Source organism: Phaseolus vulgaris, chromosome 2 (genome assembly GCF_000499845.2).
Source record: "Phaseolus vulgaris cultivar G19833 chromosome 2, P. vulgaris v2.0, whole genome shotgun sequence".
Taxonomy (NCBI): Eukaryota; Viridiplantae; Streptophyta; class Magnoliopsida; order Fabales; family Fabaceae; genus Phaseolus; species Phaseolus vulgaris.
Genome location: NC_023758.2, coordinates 30,856,514 through 30,876,360, shown reverse-complemented (window position 1 = coordinate 30,876,360; position 19,847 = coordinate 30,856,514). Strand labels below are relative to the sequence as shown.

The window sequence follows — 19,847 nt, the reverse complement described above, 5'->3', positions numbered from 1 at the left end:
GCGATTATTTCGGTAACGGTATAAGGGGACTGCCATGTGTCTCGTGTATATTCAAATAAAACTCCAACATAAAATATTGTATTTATTTAAAATAATAATAATATATTGTATCAGCGTAATTCACATGTATCCCGCGAGTATGGTCTGTATCTTGTAATTATTAATATAATCTGGGTGTATTAAGTTTTATGATAGAATAATTATATCAAAGTTATAACATTATTATTAAACAATTTTTAGGTTAAAATATGTTTTTAATCTCTATTTTTTTTTTCAAATTTAAAATTATTTTTATCTATTTTTTTTAAAAATGTTTATTTCCTAGTCAGTCAGATGTCCCATTTATTGCTGATATAATTGACATCATCTATATAAACAATTGTACATGTAACTAAAATATTATGTAAGAATTCGCTTTTTAATTTTTTTGTTAATTTTTTTTAAATAAATTTAATTTAGGTTAAATTTATTTTAGTCATTCAAATTAAAAAAGTAAATCAATATCTTTAATTCAAGACTGAGTATGCAATTTTTATTTAATTGGATTTCTTTATATAGTCATTGTGGTTATAGTATTAATTGCTTGTATCACTGTTATAGGAAAAGAGGAAAAATGAAAAGGAGAAATAGTAAAAGAGATTAAAATAAGAAAGTTTCAAACACAATTAAAATTGTCTTTTACAAATTAGACAAATGTTACTTATATCCACAAATTTTTAACAATATGAAATTTAAAAATCAAAATAAATTGTTTTAAATATGGAGGGCTAAGAAAATCACTGACATTTGAAGAACTTAAATGTCAATTTTATATTTGAGAGAAGAAAACATTTTTTAAATTTAAAGACTAAAAAAATTTAGTCAAAGAATACTTCAATACATATGTGGTTTTTTTTTATTTTTTTAGTTTCAGTTAATAGTATTTATTTATCATATTTTTTTTTATTAAAGTTGCTTGTCCTTTAATTTTATAACATTTTGACTCTTCTCGTCCTGATATATGATCCTTGTTGCTGAGATTGCTGCAACACAATCTCATTAAAGTATACATAGAGTGAGCTTAATAAAAGTGGTATATAATGTTTTAAATTTAATGTGAAGAAGTACTGTAATAATAGTACGATTATTTTTCTAATTAAACGTCAATTTTATAACATTTTCCCTCTTCTCATCTTTATATATATTCTTATCTAGATAATGTTGCAACATTATGATGCAAGTATACATAGAATGAGCTTAATAAAAGGGAGCTTTGAACCGCTTTTTAACTGTAGAATCTAATGGCTTTATCAATCAATTCACCAAAAAATGGCTTTAGCAACGAGGAGATGGAGAACACAAGGTACAATTAATTATTACCCTCATTTTGTAATAATCCCTATTCTATATACTGCACCAAAACAATTTTATTGTTGAACTCTAAGACCCTTCTGTATCTGCATAATTATAATCTGTTGATGTTACTAGGTTCCTTTTTGGCTCTGCAAAGTTAGTGTTAGTGTAATTCCATGTTTTAAGTACATGTTTGTGTGCAGTGGAACGGGGATTTTTCAATAATCGTGTGCAGTTGCAGTAGGGTAATGTGAAAGAGTACATGAAATGGTGAGTCAACTATATCTGATACATGGATACACTCAAGAAAGTGAACAACCAATGGCATGAATCGGTTGAAGATGGTTGCAAAAGATATTTTTGAAGTGGACCAACTGCATTTGGGACCCAGCTCAAGATTTTATGCCATTTGCATTGGGACAAGTAGGACCCTTTACACCATCCAGTTCCCTCAAAAACATAAGAAATGTGGAAAGTTAGCAGAAAAATAGTAGAATTTGTAGTTTATTCTTTAAAACAAAAGGGAGAGTGGAGAGAATCATAAGAAGCCTTTTTAGATGACTTCATAACCTCTTCACAGTTTCGTCACAGAACAAGTTGTGAAGTTGATAGAATTGAATAGGGTTAATTGATCTGGCATGATTTTGCTCCTCCTCAACTCAACCCTACCGTTTCAAGTTTATGTCAAACAGTTAAGCAATCTATGTCATCCTATAGCAAGACCACAATTTATTTTTTAAATGTGGAATAGGTCAAATTTTAGAAATGGATAAATTGGCACCCCTTTTGATTCCCTCGATAAATAAAAAAGGGGGAACAGGACAATGTATCAGTCACAATTATATTGGAATTTTTGAGAGTTTGTGTGTAGTTGAGTTATCCGTGATATCATACTAAACCATGTTTTGTCTTTTAGCAGATAATTATATTATAGTTTATAAAGAATAAACCACATATACAATATGATAATGTATATAGGCTGATGGTCCAGATAATACGGGTAACTGGATGTACAATTGTCGATGCGTCGGTGATCTCTAAATTTCTTTAAGTCTCATTCTTTCAATGTTGATGTTCGGTCGGTTGGGATATCTGCAATTGCACTCCAATGCTCAAATCAGCGCTATGATTAATGTATTCTAGTAGAATGTTAAAAAACGTAACTTATTCCTTCACAAATAACTCTATTTATAATATTAGCTTGTGGATCTTGACGTTGATGGGTTACGCAGTAGTTCTTTAATATCAGGAATGTGTATCTTTCAGTTAATCAGGTATTCCGCATATTTCGAGATATTCATTAACTCATTCAATATTACTTGTAACTGTTGCTATTTAGTGTATTTATTATGTTCTATGACTGGGGTGGTCGGTTTTTGGTACCGACTGACTCGATCGACAAACCATATATACAGTATGATCCAATCATAAGATATATATTATTGAGCTCTGTAAAAAGAAATATTATTGTTGAAGCACAGGGAGTTTTACTTAAGACAGAGTGTCTAAGAAAATATCTAACCATGTAAATAGCTGCTAGATGAACTTTACAGACTGCGACCTTGGAGATGCTGATAGTTCCTAACTCATAAATTATTAGAAAAACCTTTTGCCAGATATTTGGGATGGACTATAGAATTTGTACACTTGGTCCACTTACACTTCATTCCATTCATCTACACAACTTATGTAGTACTTTAATACTCACACCACACCTAATTCAAAATTAAGACTATTAAAAAGCCAAAATGCTCGGCCATTATTCACAGTGAACCTACCTATGTAGTGCTCATTGCTGCTATTTGGTCAAGTCCGTGGCTCAATGGGAAGATGGGAAGGGCTCAATGAGTAAAACTCTTCAACCAGATGAAACACTGTATCAGAAACTTTTGTTTTGAGTCTTTTGACCTAGCTAGATTAGCATATGTGAGTTTTGTGGCCAGAAATAAAACAAGACCTTAGACCGTGTACAAAGGTGGTTGGATGCATTTTCTAGAACCATCTAATGGGCAAGGGGAATCACTAATGACGTATGTCTTGAGATTTAAGGCATGGAATTTTAGTTAGGATGAGAGCATACATTTGGTTGCAGAGGAAAAAAGATCTATGGAAAGATCTTGCTACCAATAAGAAGAAAGGGAGGCGAAAATTAAAGTATGTGTGGTTCCTCTTGTGCATCAACATCAGTGAGATTGAGAATTTAGCATAGATATTGATAAGATTTGAAGTTGGACAAAAGGCTCAGAAGTTTAGTACTTGAAGCATTTAATGATGGAAGGAAGATTTCCTTGAGATGCTTAGTTTGGTCAGAGAGATTCTTTGAAACCTATAACTCATCATCAAATCTAGGCAAAATCTCCTAAAAAAGTGCCATAATTCTGCCTCGTGCTTCTTCAGTTTACAGCAATAAGGATAATGAAAAGGAAAAAAGAAAAGTTTTGGTTCAAGAGAGAAGACGTGGGGAGAGGAAGCATCCAGTTAGATTCATATCATGCAAGACCCTTGGACACATCACATATGCCGTTGACAAAACAATAAGTGGTCTATAGACAGATATAATTCCAATTATTCTAATCTATCACCAACTACTAGTACAGCTTTTTTGAACAACCAACTTCACCAAAAACTAAAGGGAGCAAAACATAATATATTATTTTCTTCAACCAGTTCTAAGAATTGGCCTGCCTATTTAAGAACATCTTCTGAGATTCTGATATGCATGCCAGCACTGTCTACTCCTTTCTGCCCATTCTTCCCTCCTTACCCGCTTTAAGCCTTTCCTTACTCCTTTTTAATTCTCTCTGTCAGCACCGTTTTCACCACTTCACTCTTTTAATCTTGTATATTATCATCTCCTCCCTTCTCAATAAAGGCCTCAATTCCTTTATATTTTTCTAAATAAAAATGTGGCCTCTTTGTCTTGCAGCATTGGTTATTATAGGCATTACACATTGGGTTTATAGATGGAGAAATCCCAGTTGCCATGGAAAACTCCCCCCAGGTTCAATGGGTTTGCCCCTTCTGGGTGAGACCCTTCAGTTTTTCTCCCCCAACACCTCTTCTGATATTCCTCCTTTCATCAAGCAGAGGATGAAAAGGTATACAAGTATTTTCATCTCAACTCAATAGGAACCATTCTCCTAAAGAAGTAAACTCTTATTTGGTCATCCTTTTGAGTCTTTCAGGTATGGACCAATCTTCAAGACCAACTTGGTTGGACGGCCAATTGTAGTATCAACAGACCCTGACCTTAATTACTTCATCTTCCAACAAGAGGGGCAGGTGTTCCAAAGCTGGTACCCAGACACATTCACAGAGATCTTTGGGCGACAAAATGTTGGTTCCTTACATGGGTTCATGTACAAGTACCTTAAGAACTTGGTTCTCAATCTGTTTGGTCCTGAAAGCCTTAAAAAGATGCTCTCAGAAGTGGAACAAACAGCCTGCAGAACATTAGAGAAGTGGTCATTTGAGGACAGTGTTGAGTTGAAGGAAGCAACAGCAAGGGTAAAATTATTACCACCTATCTATTTTCTTGTTTTCTTCATTTCTTTCTATTATGAAGTGGACTTTAAGCCTAACTCAACCTCTTAAAACCGGCTTATAAGAGAAGGTTTACACCTACTTATATACAATGAAATTTTCTAATTTTTAGTTGATGTTGAATCTCCGAGGTTAAGTTAAGCTTAAAAGTACTTCTTGATACTCTCCTTCCATTCCGTTTCTAAACCATGGTTTGCTATGTATGCTCCCATGCAGATGATATTTGATTTGACAGCCAAAAAGCTCATCAGTTATGATTCAACCAAGTCCTCCGAGAACTTAAGGGACAACTTTGTTGCATTTATACAAGGACTCATCTCCTTCCCTCTGGACGTTCCAGGAACAGCTTATCACAAATGTCTGCAGGTAAGTCCATATCATCCACCAAAACTTCTGCTAGGTTCTACAATATTACATGGATTTAAAATTTTCAACAGGTTTTTCTCTTCAACTGTGCAACCCTTAACAACTCACCACGAATCCCACAATCATCTCACTTTATTCTCACAAACTTTTAAAAAAACATTTCTTATAATGTGAATTACTTAAATGGTGTAATTGCATAACTGATTCTTAAGTTTAAGAAGCCTATCAGCATTGGAGAAGCTAACAAGAACTGAATCAGTATTCTTCGCTAATAATTAGGCCAATCCGCAAAAACAAAATAATTTCTTTTGTTGTGTCAGAGATTGAAAAACATAATTTGTTTGTGATATCTCTCAGGGTAGGAAAAAGGCAATGAAGATGCTGAAGAAGATGCTGCAGGAAAGACGGGGAATGAAAAGGAAAGAGCAAAAAGATTTCTTTGACTATGTGATTGAAGAACTTAAGAAAGAGGGAACTGTCCTCACTGAAGCGATCGCTCTTGACCTCATGTTTGTGCTCCTCTTCGCAAGCTTCGAAACTACTTCTCTCGCTCTCACTTATGCCATCAAAGTACTCTCAGACAATCCCTTAGTACTCAAGCAATTACAAGTATGTTAAAACAATATTAAAATCTTCGAACTACTTTCACGGCTTTTTCTTTCTTACGAACCTCCTTTTGACTAAACGAAAAGACCTCCGTGTTGTGGGTTTTAGGAGGAACATGAAGCCATCCTCAAGCGACGTGAAGATCCTAACTCCGGAATCACGTGGAAAGAATACAAATCAATGACATATACATTTCAGGTGGATCAGTTTTTTTCCTGTTTTTAGTGAGTGAAAGTTTTCAATGTAAATTTCTACGTACGTGTACATATCTCATTTAAAAGTCCATGACGATTTGCAGTTCATAAATGAAACCGTGAGACTCGCAAATATAGTTCCTGGAATCTTCCGGAAGGCACTGAGGGAAATTAACTTTAAGGGTACGTATAGTTTTTTCATTCATTCATTCATTCCACGTTACGAAAAGCACAGTTTTTGATGGCTTAGCTTGATCTGCAACATAACATAAGCAATTATTGGAGTAGTTAGAAATAAAATTGAATAAGGTGGAAAAACCAGAATGAATGTATACAAGTCCAGTGCAGACATAGCTAATATGTTGTATTTAAAAAAACGCTGACAACTTTACTTCATTAATGAACACATTCATGCAGGATATACCATACCAGCAGGTTGGGCAGTTATGGTGTGTCCCCCTGCTGTGCACTTGAATCCAGCCAAATATCAGGATCCTCTTACCTTCAACCCACAAAGATGGGAGGTGCGTCTAAGGCATGTTTTTTTTATTATATATATATATAAATAATAATGATAAAGTGTAATTTTTCTTTTGTCCCATTATTTTTTTTTTAAATTTAGATATATATTTCAATAACTATTGGCGAGATAGAAAAAATGAAAACAAAAAGTGTGTTCTTATTTTATTATTTCCTTTCTAAATGCTGCTTTAGTTGCTAGCTACCAGCTGGCTATGATGACTATATCCATGTAACTTATAGCTTAGTTTTCCATATCACTTTCAAAAAAAAATTCTCAACTGTAAAATGCACTAATTTATAATTGTAATTGTAATTTGATTAATATAATTTTAAAATTGTTTCATTTCAATATATAATTTTTTTAGTTATAATTTGTTACATTGTAATTTGGTGTATGGTTGTGAATATATTATCATTTATCTCTTTTTTTTAAACATTGGTAACCCGAAAAATTGGGCTTTCAGGGAATGGAACTAACTGGTGCGACAAAAAATTTCATGGCTTTCGGTGGAGGCATGAGATTTTGTGTTGGAACAGACTTCACTAAAGTTCAGATGGCTATATTTCTTCATAGTTTAGTAACGAAATATCGGTAAGATGATGAAATGACAGAGTTATCTCCTGTGAACATAAATAGAGATACAAAGTCTATTTTAACAAATGAATAATATTTCAGGTGGCGACCCGTCAAAGGAGGAAATATCGTTCGAACTCCTGGTTTACAATTTCCAAATGGCTTCCACGTTCAGATCATGGAGAAAGATCAAAGGAAACAGGAACCAGAGTTTAACAAAACAAATTAGAAACCAAAACTCCGCGAGAGAGACTAGTATATGGTACAAATTTAGGCTTCAAATCTCCGCAGGCATTGGCATTTTTAAGAAACACAAGCCAACGCAATTGTTATCAAAGCCACAACAGTAACCATAATAACGGTCTCTCACTCAGTTTTGATTAGGTCTCTTAGAAATTGTGTTTTTATTAGAATTTCTTCTCAATATACATGAGCGGGGGTTTTTTAAGAACATGACATTCCCTACCTTGCAAAAAGGCAGTGAGGGAAGGAAAGTTGTACCTGTAACAAGTGATGTAAATGGTTCAGATTATATCCCGAGTCAATATACAATCTGCTTTTTGAAATTCTCACTTTTTACTGCTTGCAACTTGCATTCGTAATGATTTTCACCTATAAAAGTAGTCGATTGAGGAAGTTGATACTGAGGTATAGTACCTTTTATAAAAATGTCTTTGATCCTAGTTCTAGCTTTCAATAACTCTCCTTCTTAAACCCACCTTATTAGAAAATAATATAAAAATAGAAAGACTAGTAGAAGATAAAAGGATAAAGCGTAACCATGATTCTATGAAGTAGGTATAACAACTAACAAGTTGGTGTTAAACTTTGGTGTCTGAAATTAAAAAAAATGTCTACATTAAATTATAATTTCCAGCTTCAATCTACTCATCCTCTGGCTCATCTAGCTGAACTTGTTTGTGTCTGCCATAATTTTCTTGCCTGGCTTTATCATGCTTTAGCTTCGTCTCTTTAAGTTGTCCCTTTGAAGTATCCCATTTCTTTCTGTGTCTGTGGTGTGCAGGATGGTCAGCAATATGCTGCCGATTATCCGTATTCTTTTTCTTATGACCATGCTTGTGCATTTCTTTACGAACATGGTGTAAATCATCGAAATCAGAAGTCCTTTCGGAATGCTTGTGCCTTTCTTTATGAACATGTTGTAAATCATCAAAATAATCAGAGCTCCTTCCCGAATGCTTGAGTTTATGCTCATAACCGGTCTTTCGAATATAGTTAGGGCGCCTAAACTCTTGCTTATGATGCTTGTTATCATGAATATGGTGATGTCCTTTGTCAGTTGTGATTTTACGTTTATCCATGATCTGTTCATCACCGTCTAAGAGATCGTCCCACCAGTCATAAAGAGGATCAAATAGACCTTTTTCGTGCAAAAGCCATAATAGTACAAGCACTGCAATTCAAAGAATAGTACTTATTTTAAGTTGTTCTGCTGAATGTACAAATTATAGTATCTAATAGGACATTGAATAGAAGTCATACCTGTCGGAAAAATTGCCAAAAACAGACCAAACATCATTACCCAACTCAAGCAAACGTATTGTATGTGGCACTTGAAGTCAAAAAACCCAGAGCACTTTTGTCTTTTATCCCACCCAAACCGAGAGACGTGGAAGAGATTTGATCACGTAATTAGTCAAAGACAAATGAATCAAATATTAAACAAAGGTTTATGGTTAAGAAAGCAAAATGTAGCTATTGATCTTCCACTAATAGTTTATCACTAAAATCAGAAAAGATGCCGAAACTCATTATCAGTTTACTACATATCGAAGAACGTCATGAAAAAAATAGGAAAGATTTTATCCAAATGCAACTTGAGTACAATCTGGAATACGTGCACCAACTTTTGTGTAATTTTGTTACTGACTAGATTTCAGAACAACAGTTTTTTCATAAAATAATCACAGTTTTAATCCTTTATGATATTAATGACGGAATATTTCCAATGATTGTCTTCAAGGTTTTCACGTGTTCACGGAGACTCAGTGCTTCAAATCCTTGTTTGATATGTAGAATTTCTAATCAAGTGGGTGGTTTTGATGAAGAAATATATATATATATATATATATATATATATATTATATAACTAGCAAAGCAACTCTAAATAATGCACGTGAATAAAAATGATACAAAATTTAGGAAATTCACATTTTGTATATTTTATATGATATGCTAGAATTTAAATTGTATAGTTTGCAGATGCAAAGTATAATAGAAAAAATACCTACAAGTTTTTCCAGTGATAAATTCTGTTAAGCTGGTCCAAAGTTTATTCCATAAGTTTTCAATAGAATCAAAGAAACCATTTAGACTTGTCTCTGGTGGTTGAAAAGGCATCCCCTGCAGTAATAGAGAATTTAGAGATTCACATATTTGTTGTCATAACATCCCAATAACTAGCATATAATGTGAAGCAATCAGAACACTAACTTTCTGATTAAGTTAGTACAACATCTACGGGGAACAGTTTTACTATGTCAAATTGGTGCCTTTGGGTTATTAATGACCATTTTAAACCTTTAACCCTAAAACTAGGCAAATTAAAATAAGGAGCAACAGACAATTAATTGGCAGTTACGCAACACATTTCACTCTATGTTTTCATGACCAAATTCACGATCCATTATAGCATGTGCACTTAATTGCACCGTCCTCATCCCCAACATATTTTCCTTAAAAATATTTAGAATTAAAAAGTGTTTTCTAAACAACCACCTAGCACTTCTATTAATGTCACCAACAAAGTCACTGTGTTCATAGTCATAGAAAATAAAGCGTGCTAAATTCAGGTACCAGAAAAGAACAAACCTGTGTGCCATTGTCAAGAACAGTTGCCGTCGTAGCAAATTGACATTCGGCTCTATCAACTTCATTATAATCAGAGTCCTTTAATATGGCTTTATTCAAAACGCCAAAAAAAGAAACAAAGTAAATATCAACGAATTTTTTATCCTCAGAACAAATAGCAAACGTATTCATCCCAAGCTTCTTTACCCGCACAAAAATATTTTGAAGCTTGATCATTGCTGGGGTAGAGTTTGAACGATCTGGTTGCAATCTCGTTTGGCTTCATTATTAAAAATTGCTCCTGAACCAAGTTTACAAAAAAAAAAAAACATAACAGAGGACCTACGGATGTACAGAATAGGAAGGGGCAAAAAACAAATTGCTGACATATGTTTCAGCATAGTACCTCCATCAGGGTGATATCCTTGGAGCAATTAAACTGCAAGACAAAACAATCATCATAGAAAAGACACCTCTTCAATTCCTATTCATGTCATGCAGTCCATTCAACTAACTAGAGATCATTCAGTGTGAGACTTATTGGTGGTAAGCAAGGAATAATTAATGCGAAGTGTGAGACTTTTAGGTACTTAATTAAACAATCGTGTCCTCATATAATGATATGTTATAAACAATGAGTGCAGGTCAGAAGAGTTCGTAAAAAAATGATCACAACCCAGTTTCCGATCACATATTATAAACAAAGAAATAGAATAGAACTCCACTAACACTTTCAAGATTTGAAGAACTGTGCCATGGGTATAGAAATTAAAGTAATGCATGTCTGTCATTAAATAAATAAAAAATACGAAACTGTCATTAAATAAATAAATAAAAAAGAAATCAACATTCGATTGTCCAAGGATAATATAGATAAGGCTGAAGCACAATATATATAGAGAAGCAGAGTACCGTCAAACTATATGATGCTTCCACCTCACCCGTATTCTTAGTTGTGATTTTAGCAACACCAAATTGGGTTAGGGCTTCAAATGTAGGGACGCTAACACTTGTAATTTTTCCTGGGCTCCTGGAGAAAATGAACTGTGTCAAGCAACTTTTTAAACGCTTTTTTTTACTATAAAACAAAAATTCTAAGTCATCCCTTAGAGTAAATAAAAACAAAATTGGTTGACTATGGAAATTTTCCTCCATGGTTTTTCAAATAAATTTATGATGAGGAACTCCGTTATGGACAGAACATGAGAAAAGAAAAATAGAGTTCAACATGAAATCATAAAACAATTTTGTCAGTGAGTGACTATAATGGCCAACTTCTCAACTATTTTGTCATTTTACAATCTCATTCAAGCTAACAAATCAATCTTGCACAAACTTTCAGAATGAACAATTACAAAAAAAACATAAGTTTTCAGTCACGTGTGAATCTTTGATTAGTAACAAATGTAAAAAAAACGACAGATCCATATCCATGACGTATAATTTTTAAAAAATGTTACTGTTCTGAAATCATATATATACACCAAGTAAATAATAATACCTTTGATAAACATACTCTACATCATTCGCACTTAATTCTAGCACAAGGTTTGTATTAAGAACCTCTGTAATTCCTATGGAGAAAGAATAACTCCCAGCACTCTGCAGTGAAATAAAATAAAAATAAAATAATTTCTAATAGAAGACACCATACTAAATAAGTATAAAACTATTGCAACGTAACTGGATGTTGGTTTATCCTTTCAAACCTTCCTTCCAAACCATAGAGTGGAACCTGATTCCTACTTATTCGATTCAGGTCAGCCTGTTATGAACCAGAAAGTTTTTTCAAATTTTCAACAATTATAAGAAAACTACACATAATAAAGTTTCAATTAAAATATTAGACGAGGAACAATGTGATTTGAAATTATTAGAAATAAGCTGAAACTAGCTCAATTCAAGAAGCTAACTCAAGCAAACCGGAAAGTCCAAATCTTATTGTGTGAGAATTTTAGAAGTTGAATTGAATCATTTCTTGAGTGAGAATTTCTCTCTAATTTCAAATAGGACTTTTGATTCTTACCTTGAATTTCTAATTCAAATTGATGAATATCTTGATTGTAGCATGTCAGACTTAACACTCAAGTTAGAATGTGATTTTTTTCATCTTTGATCTCTTCCGCATTTTCGATTTTCTCTATCCTTTGGTGGTAACTGTTGGAAACTATGCTACTTAAGATTAGTTTTATTTTTATACCATCTCCAATCCAAAATATTAAAATAATAAGTTTCTGACTCTTTCTACTTATATATATTGTTTATGTTTATTCTTACCCAATGTGTGAGGTTTCAACTTAAACTTAAATTCTTAAAACCTCCATCCCTCCTTTTTTTTTCATGTGTTGGGGTTCCCATCATTTAAACCAAAATGATCCATATCTGATTCCACCTAAGTAATTACATGAGTTTCGTTATCTAGTGCAAGACAAGAATAAAAGTTGATGAAAACAAATCATAGTTACTGTAACAACCTCCCGAAAATTCCACAATTGATTATGCAAGCAGGTCCAAAAGGGTGAAGAGCAAAAGTTTGGTTGTCGATTGAAAGCTTCATAGCTCACACCAATTTTGTTGCATTCAATAGAATCTAAGGTAAATCTCACTCTCTCGAGCAGCATCCACATTGAAATGTTTCTCCCCAAATCCTGTGGTTGACCGGGGTTGCCCTGTCACAAGAAAAAAAATGCATTTTTTTAAGCTTGTAAAAGTTGTGAATCATGCCAAAAGCATATAAAGTAGTTCAATGAGGTTATCTTCCCTAAACTAAACCAGTAATGCCAACATAAATGTATGATTTGTATTCAAAATTGGAAAAAGGTCTATCACTAAGAAGTGCCCAACCTAGGGCAAAGAGGAGACTGCCAAAACTACACAGAATATTGCCCCTACGGAGTTGCAGTTGCAATTATCTTTGTCTAACACATTTTGTGTCGCAAGCATTCTTCATTGAGTAACCTCTAGAAAGAAAGAAGGAAAAATCCTAATCCTGCAATGTTAACATTCTTAGCCAGAACACATCATGATACCTCTAAGCTTGTCAACATAAAAGCTAGAGATTGAATAGAAAAAATCTTTTTGACATAATCTACAATGATAACGAGGTGGTCTAGATTAAAATATCAGTGAATTAATACTATATCATGCTTGCACCATTGATTGGAATATGAGCTAATGCATTGTTTGGATGATGATGAGAGTGGGAAGGAAAGAAAAGGAGTAAAAAGAAAATGGAAAGTGAGGTCGTTTCGATGTAAGGTTTGAGTGGATTTGAGTGTGATAACACATTAGTAAATATCAGTCAGTTATAGTTTATTCTCATGCCTTATATATATAATCTTCTATCTTTGGTTTGTAAAGTACAATACATTTTACACATGAATAAAGTTTTGTTTGTTCTTTCTCACACGGTATCAAGAGCTTAAGCTCCCCTTCCGTGGCTTCCACTATTTTTCTCCTAATTCTGAAAACTCCTCTGTTGTTCTTTCCTTTGTTTCCCACACGTTCAATGCACCAATTCCTCTAAAATCATATGCTGGTAACTTCATCATTTGACTATTCAAGTTCTTGGAAGGTAGTGATATTCCAGAAAAGTTTCTCACCATTAAAGATCCTCTCCATGACAATAACAATCAAGATTATTTGAACTATGAGCAACAAGATCAGCTCTTGAATGCTTGGTTGCTAGCTTTAATGAATATGTCTATTCTAAGTCAACTGGTAGGTCTATCTTCTTCCTCTCAAATATGGAATAAGCTATCTGTGTATCATGCTTCACAATCAAGAGCAAAGGTCAAAATTTTAGAAATACAGCTGCACACTCCCAAGAATGCTTCATATCTTCTTGATATCAAGAAGATAGTTGACACATTGGCTGCCATTTGTTCACCTATCTCCACCGAAGAATATGTTGAAGCTATCTTGGATGACCTTTGATGATTTTATCACATATGTGGTCACAAACAGATCCTTACTCGATTTGTTAGTGTACAATTGTCCAGTTGTTTGCTTGTACATTGTAATATTCATATTAACTAACAATTCTACGCTGTAGCAATAGGTGCTAGACACAAATCTGTTGAACGATGCAAACACTGTAAATATTTGTAATATTCATTTCGTTGTATTGTTCAACAATGAATAAAATTTCACTAGTTCAATTTGTCTAAGAGGGTTGAAGATGGAGGCTTTGCTTTTATCTCAAAAAGAACAATTGGAAAAATACAAAACACAAGATCTCACCAATATTCATGCTAAACTTGCTTGTGTTCCAAATTTGTCGACAACCAACAATAAGACCAATTACAATCTTCTTATCAGAAAAATAACATATATCAATACATGAATAATCATTCAAAATGCAATCAAAAGTAAGAACAAAGGTCATCACAATAGAAAAAAGGATTTACTTTTCATTCATTTTCTTTCCTTTCCTATTATTTTAAACCAACAAATACCTCACCCCTTTATCTCGCTCATCCAGTTGGACGTCCACAAGTAGTAAATATCTTCACTAAGCCTATTTCCCTTTTTTCAATCACTTCAGAAATGAACCTAAGGTGACAACAATCCCACCATAAATTTAAATTTAAGGGAGGATGATAACACATTAGTAAAGTAAGTTAAAGTTTATTCTCATATCTTATCTTTGTAAAGTACAGTACGCTTTACATAATAATAAAGTTTTGTTTCTTCTTTTATTGTCTATTTTTCTTTCTCAAAGAGTGCAAAGTTTATATTAAATGCTATTGAAACAAATTTATTTTTATTTCAATATAAAAATGTAAAATTAGAAAAAATAAATAAAGAATCAATTATGTCTTCATGAAAACATAATTGAATATGTTGTCATGAATAGTCGATTATGCATATATTTCTCCTCAAATCTACTTTTGCACACTTTCTCCATTCTTTCTCCTTTTACAGTACTTCTATTACTTTCCATCCGCATATGCAAACAAGCTGTAAATGATATTTTTGTTCCACATACACACTGTGCACGAGGAAGCTTGTATGCCTTCAAACTTAAAAAACAAACAGCAATGACAGGTTTCAAGTCTATCCTTAATTTGGTGACCTGTCAACGTATATTTAGAACTGTATGATTAGCAAATATGATAATAATTTATTCTATCAATGCATTTTACACCTTTTTTAATTTCTCTGGTAGATAGATAGTTAATGCCATTTATTTCTCATAGTAAAATTTTATTATTACCAATTAATAAAATTATGTTAGACAGTCTCTTTGCAAAAGAGCAATATCTGGAAAATGTCTAAATGAGAGTTGTAAGTAAAAAAAACAACCTAACATATAATTATTTATTTGATCTTAGTTTAACCTCAATTTTGTTAAAGTCAATAGAGGTTAATTTTAGTGAAACCCGTGAAACAAACATACCTGCCTTGGTACAACTAGATAGAAATCCTCAAAAGATGGTATATTTGTGTACCCAACGAAATCTCCAATAAGATTAACCCTCAAAAATTTATCATCAGAGATCACTGTTCTGTTTTCAGGAGCCACAACCACTTCCTGCCAGCCAAATTATGGATGGGCAAAATTACGAGTTAGATACACATAAAGGATAATTAAAGACATGACTCTCTGTCCTAAAAAAAATTACGATTGTTTTACCCAATTTGCCCCCTTGTAACATGTTATCAAACAAACACACACACACAAAATAAAATAAAATGTACAACTAATCCTTTTCACAAAATTTGGGGCAAAAAATGGTACTTAGTGTACCAGATGAACAACAGAATAAACCAGAGACTCAGAATAACTAAAACAAACAATAATTTTAGTGAAGTTGTAAACTTTAACAGATAATAATGACCTTAAAGTGACCATTAAAAAAGGAAGGCTTAGAAAATGAAAAGAAAATATAAAATCATCGCTTTATAGTTGAAATATAAATTGATACCTGGAAACAACCTACACTTACCATTTCATCCCTGAATTTATTCATATATTCAAAATAATCCTTATAAATGTTAAACCTATAACAGGTTAATTTGTCATTACGTGTCTTTATATCTTTTAAATGCCAGATATGTAATACTAAAAAGTTGATGACACCAGAAAACTAAGAAAAAGTATAAAAAATTGTTAGCCAACATTTTGCTGATTCTATTAATAGGGATGCTATGAGATGCTTCCTCCCTTCTCTACAGTTGAGGGATAGGATAGGGATTCACATGCGGAGTGACCTATCAAGTGGCGTTCAATGTTACAGTAAGACACTTAACATACCATGTCACAGGTGGGTGTTAACTTTGATGAAGGAGATTTAACAAAAGGATCATGCCATGGGTTTAAAAATTAGCAGGATTACCTTGTGTACACAAATAAATACATGGACTAAATTATGTAAATATTTTCAAGCACTAATTTTCTTTTTTTATTTATTTAATGTTTTACAACAAAATACTATTCTAAGTTTTAGCAAATGAATGGAGAAAAGAGAAAAAGAAGTACCAAGGACTCTAGCCATTGCTCATACAAGTGTAAAAGGAAAATAAATATATCAAAAACTGGAATGCCGATCCAACCAAAGGTTATAGTCTATGGAAAAGGATGCATACCACATTTAAATTTAATTGCATAAGGAAATAAACAATTACATACCGAAATTTTAGTTCCACTCTTCACCTGTATTCGGACACTAAAGCCCAATGTTCTCCGCCCAATGCCAAAAACATGAAACCTAAAATGATTGAGAGAATGAAATCTGAGTTGTAACTGATGACTAAAACAACGAGGCGGTTTTCACTTCGTTGAATCTCAGAGAGGATTACAATTAAAACTAGATGCCGTAGAGAGTATTTGTACATTATGAGTGTTAGGAGTTAAGTTTTTTTTGGAAGTTAAGAGTTGAACTTGAACTAATTTATTTCATAAACTAGATGATTAGTAAAATACAGCTGGAGGTACAATCTGTATAATACTCCATTATCCTACATCACTCTCTTTTTCCCGTCTATTTAGTCCCTAAAATTTCAACGAACTTAATGAAGTTACTTGATTAACTCACATTTTGAGAAAAAACTAGAACAAACATGAAGAAAACATCTGAAATTTTCGTTAAGATTTCAAACAAACACCTAGATATAATTATATAGAAAATGATGTTGATCTGCATATACAAACGGTTCAATGTAAACATGGTTTTCATATGCTCCTCTAAGTCCAGCAAAACACTCACTAAGACAATAACCAGCATAGCCCACCCAAATGAATCGCAATTGGAAACAAAAGGACGGCGAGAGTGGAGGCTTACCAATCACCAGGGAAACGAACACAATGTGCAGTATTGGCCTTTCCTTTTGTTAATTTGTCAACTAGTTAAACAATTTAACCCAGAATTGTTAGTTTTGTGTTTCCTAAAAACCTACAAACTTTTGCAACACCAAAGCACTTACAGAAGTTTCCACATGATGAAGGCATCCGCCGCTGGGGCCCACATGGACAACATATTGGCTACATTAAAGACGGAAACAGAGAAATGTTTATCCTGAATCAGAAGTGAAAGATGAAATGCCAAAGCATATTTGGGGAGGATGGAACAAACATTGAATTCTTATTCTTATTCTTCTTTTTTGAATAATTTCCCTTAAAATTATCATCATGACCTTAAGCACAGATTGACTTCAAATTATATTTCAAACAGTGCAATATTAGAAAACATCATAATTGAAAGCAAACAAAATTATAATTTGCTGTATGTATATAAGCACATGATATCATCACATCGAAGGCAGGGAGGATAACTGGCCAAATGCTTAAATAAAATTAGAATAAATAACTTATGAAGAAAAGAGTGGAATAACTGTGTCAGAGATGACTATGATGACTATGATATTAAGTGTTAGAAGGCCACCTGAGTGTTCTCAATAATATGACCCTCTTCATCTCGCAGTCTGCAACATTAGTACCAGAAATCAAGCAGTGAAATCAACACGGTCACAATAAAATAAATAAAACATGGCTTGCCTCTCACATATCTTCACGACATTCGCACCAGCATCTGGCTCACATTTGCGTGTCTGAACATAATACTCTTCAGGTTTATAAGGAACATCCTGCTATCAAGTAAGTCTTACTTAATCATACAAAAGATCACTCTTAAAGCCATTTGCTAAACTAATAATAATAATAATCCAAAACCATTATAAGATGATGATAGATTTCTCAATAAGAACATTAGCATTTTTTGTGTCTATCTCTCCGTATTACATCATTTAATACATATCACATCAATCAAATAACATTTCTCTAACACTAATTATCACATATATAATCCAATAACTACAGAACAGAAGAGTATCATACTCGTATGTATGTCAACTCATACAACGCATATGCAGAAGTTTTGTTGACCGTTATCACAGGTGGAATCCTCAATGTCTGCATTTTTCTAGTAGAATTTTCCTCTACTTCCACCAATTCCGCAACAATTGACGCCTCTCCTCCACTCTGGCAATCACAAAACAACATCAACAAACAAAAATGTTTACACACTGCGTAGCTTGTTTAAAATTACCGAGCCACTGGGAACAGCCAAGTTCACTACGATTTTGGTAGTGCAATTGAGATTGTCGGAGTTGGAGTTCTTCTCGCACTTCTCGAGTTTCGATTTGGAGATTATTTGAATTCCAGTGACACGGAGCGCGAGGAAGCAAGAAAATAAGAAGATGATTAGGGCGGTAGTGATAGGAGAACGCAAAGCCATTTTTTGGAGGATTTCAATTATGGCTACTTTTCTAATTGTTGATGGATGCATAGCAAAAACAGAATGAAAGAGGTTTGGCGGTTTTTGAGAAAATGGTTAACACAGTTTATATTTTGAATATCTGTGTCATGTTTACATCATCTGTTTTATTCTCAGTATTATATATTTTAAATTTAATTTGTTGGTTCTCACGTTAACGTAAATAGAAACACAAAAATCTATTAACAAATTAAATTGAAATATTTTAATTTAACATTATTATCTTTTGGAAAAAGATACCCAACTTTTAATTTTTTTTTTTCAGTTTAGATTTTTCAAAATCTAGCTAAATTTAAAAAACAAATCCACGCAATCAAGTTAGTTATTTTAATATTTTAATAATGGGAAAATATAAAAATATTGAACTATATTATTACTCGCAAAGGTTTTTCCTTCTCTAATGGCACCCGTTACTAGAAGAACTGTTTTTTTGAAGGTTCTCATTGAGAGGGACTCTGAATCAGAACAGAGTTCTTCCGAGGAAGAAGAAGATGATGGGGTTACGACTGCAAGTGAGAGGACTGAGAATCTGGGTGTGGGTTCGGACGCAAACAGAGAAGGGAAAGCCCCCATCACTATTAGTCTCAAAAAAGTCTGCAAGATTACTTTTTTTTTTTCTTTTAATTTTTTTGTTTGTCATAAAGTTCTGTTTTTTCTTTCTCTGTATTAAACACTTCTCTTTCTTAATTTTTTTTTTCTACGGAGTTAGACGGAATTAAAATAAGGAGATCAAGGAAAAACAGTTTAAAATAAGGAGTTATGAGGAAAAACAGTTTAAACTAAGGAGTTATGAGGAAAAACAGTTAAAGGGAATGGGAGTTAAAATATTTATTTATGAAAGAAGTTAGAAAAAAATATTAAATCTTCATATTTCAATATTTAAACTGCTTTGGTAACTCTTTTAATAATTACAAAATGATAAAATAATAAAATAAAAAATTAAGGTAAGGATAAAATGGAAAAACATTTGTATATATAAAAAATGATTTTAAAGATTTTTTTATATATAGATATAGATATTATGATATAAATAATAATTACTAAAATTAATAATAAATATATAAAATGATAATTAAAATAAAAAATATTAATAATTTATAAAATGATAATTATAATAAAATA

General features: G+C 32.7%; 2 protein-coding genes across 2 annotated transcripts; one reads left to right on the top strand and one right to left on the bottom strand.

Moving 5' to 3' along the window:
* Positions 1-4,034: 4,034 nt before the first annotated feature.
* On the top strand, positions 4,035-7,703 carry LOC137811388 (cytochrome P450 87A3-like). The gene is made up of 9 exons (XM_068613109.1): positions 4,035-4,430; positions 4,518-4,839; positions 5,092-5,241; positions 5,599-5,850; positions 5,956-6,045; positions 6,146-6,224; positions 6,459-6,565; positions 7,028-7,155; positions 7,240-7,703. Exons 1-9 carry the CDS (start codon positions 4,237-4,239, stop codon positions 7,364-7,366), a joined length of 1,449 nt encoding a protein of 482 aa, XP_068469210.1. The 5' UTR covers positions 4,035-4,236; the 3' UTR covers positions 7,367-7,703.
* Positions 7,704-7,781: 78 nt separating this feature from the next.
* Positions 7,782-18,745, bottom strand: LOC137811389 (protein HAPLESS 2). The gene is made up of 18 exons (XM_068613110.1): positions 18,498-18,745; positions 18,287-18,430; positions 17,948-18,036; positions 17,835-17,874; positions 17,377-17,434; positions 17,235-17,295; positions 16,583-16,661; positions 15,350-15,484; positions 12,423-12,617; positions 11,633-11,713; positions 11,450-11,550; positions 10,861-10,978; positions 10,355-10,387; positions 10,156-10,249; positions 9,970-10,058; positions 9,386-9,501; positions 8,641-8,741; positions 7,782-8,551 (listed from the first exon to the last, which is right to left on the bottom strand). Exons 1-18 carry the CDS (start codon positions 18,735-18,737, stop codon positions 8,022-8,024), a joined length of 2,304 nt encoding a protein of 767 aa, XP_068469211.1. The 5' UTR covers positions 18,738-18,745; the 3' UTR covers positions 7,782-8,021.
* Positions 18,746-19,847: the final 1,102 nt, after the last annotated feature.

What these genes read in the sequence shown, in the direction of transcription:
- LOC137811389 (XM_068613110.1), bottom strand. Translation starts at nt 18,737, where the DNA reads ATGCATCCATCAACAATTAGAAAAGTAGCCATAATTGAAATCCTCCAA. An exon ending in GTAGAGTATGTTTATCAAAG is followed by an intron (nt 10,979 to 11,449) that starts GTATTATTATTT and finishes CATTTTCTCCAG; the next exon opens with GAGCCCAGGAAAAATTACAA. An exon ending in TTCTTGACAATGGCACACAG is followed by an intron (nt 9,502 to 9,969) that starts GTTTGTTCTTTT and finishes CTATTACTGCAG; the next exon opens with GGGATGCCTTTTCAACCACC.
- LOC137811388 (XM_068613109.1), top strand. Translation starts at nt 4,237, where the DNA reads ATGTGGCCTCTTTGTCTTGCAGCATTGGTTATTATAGGCATTACACAT. An exon ending in ATCAAGCAGAGGATGAAAAG is followed by an intron (nt 4,431 to 4,517) that starts GTATACAAGTAT and finishes TGAGTCTTTCAG; the next exon opens with GTATGGACCAATCTTCAAGA. An exon ending in CTTATCACAAATGTCTGCAG is followed by an intron (nt 5,242 to 5,598) that starts GTAAGTCCATAT and finishes GATATCTCTCAG; the next exon opens with GGTAGGAAAAAGGCAATGAA.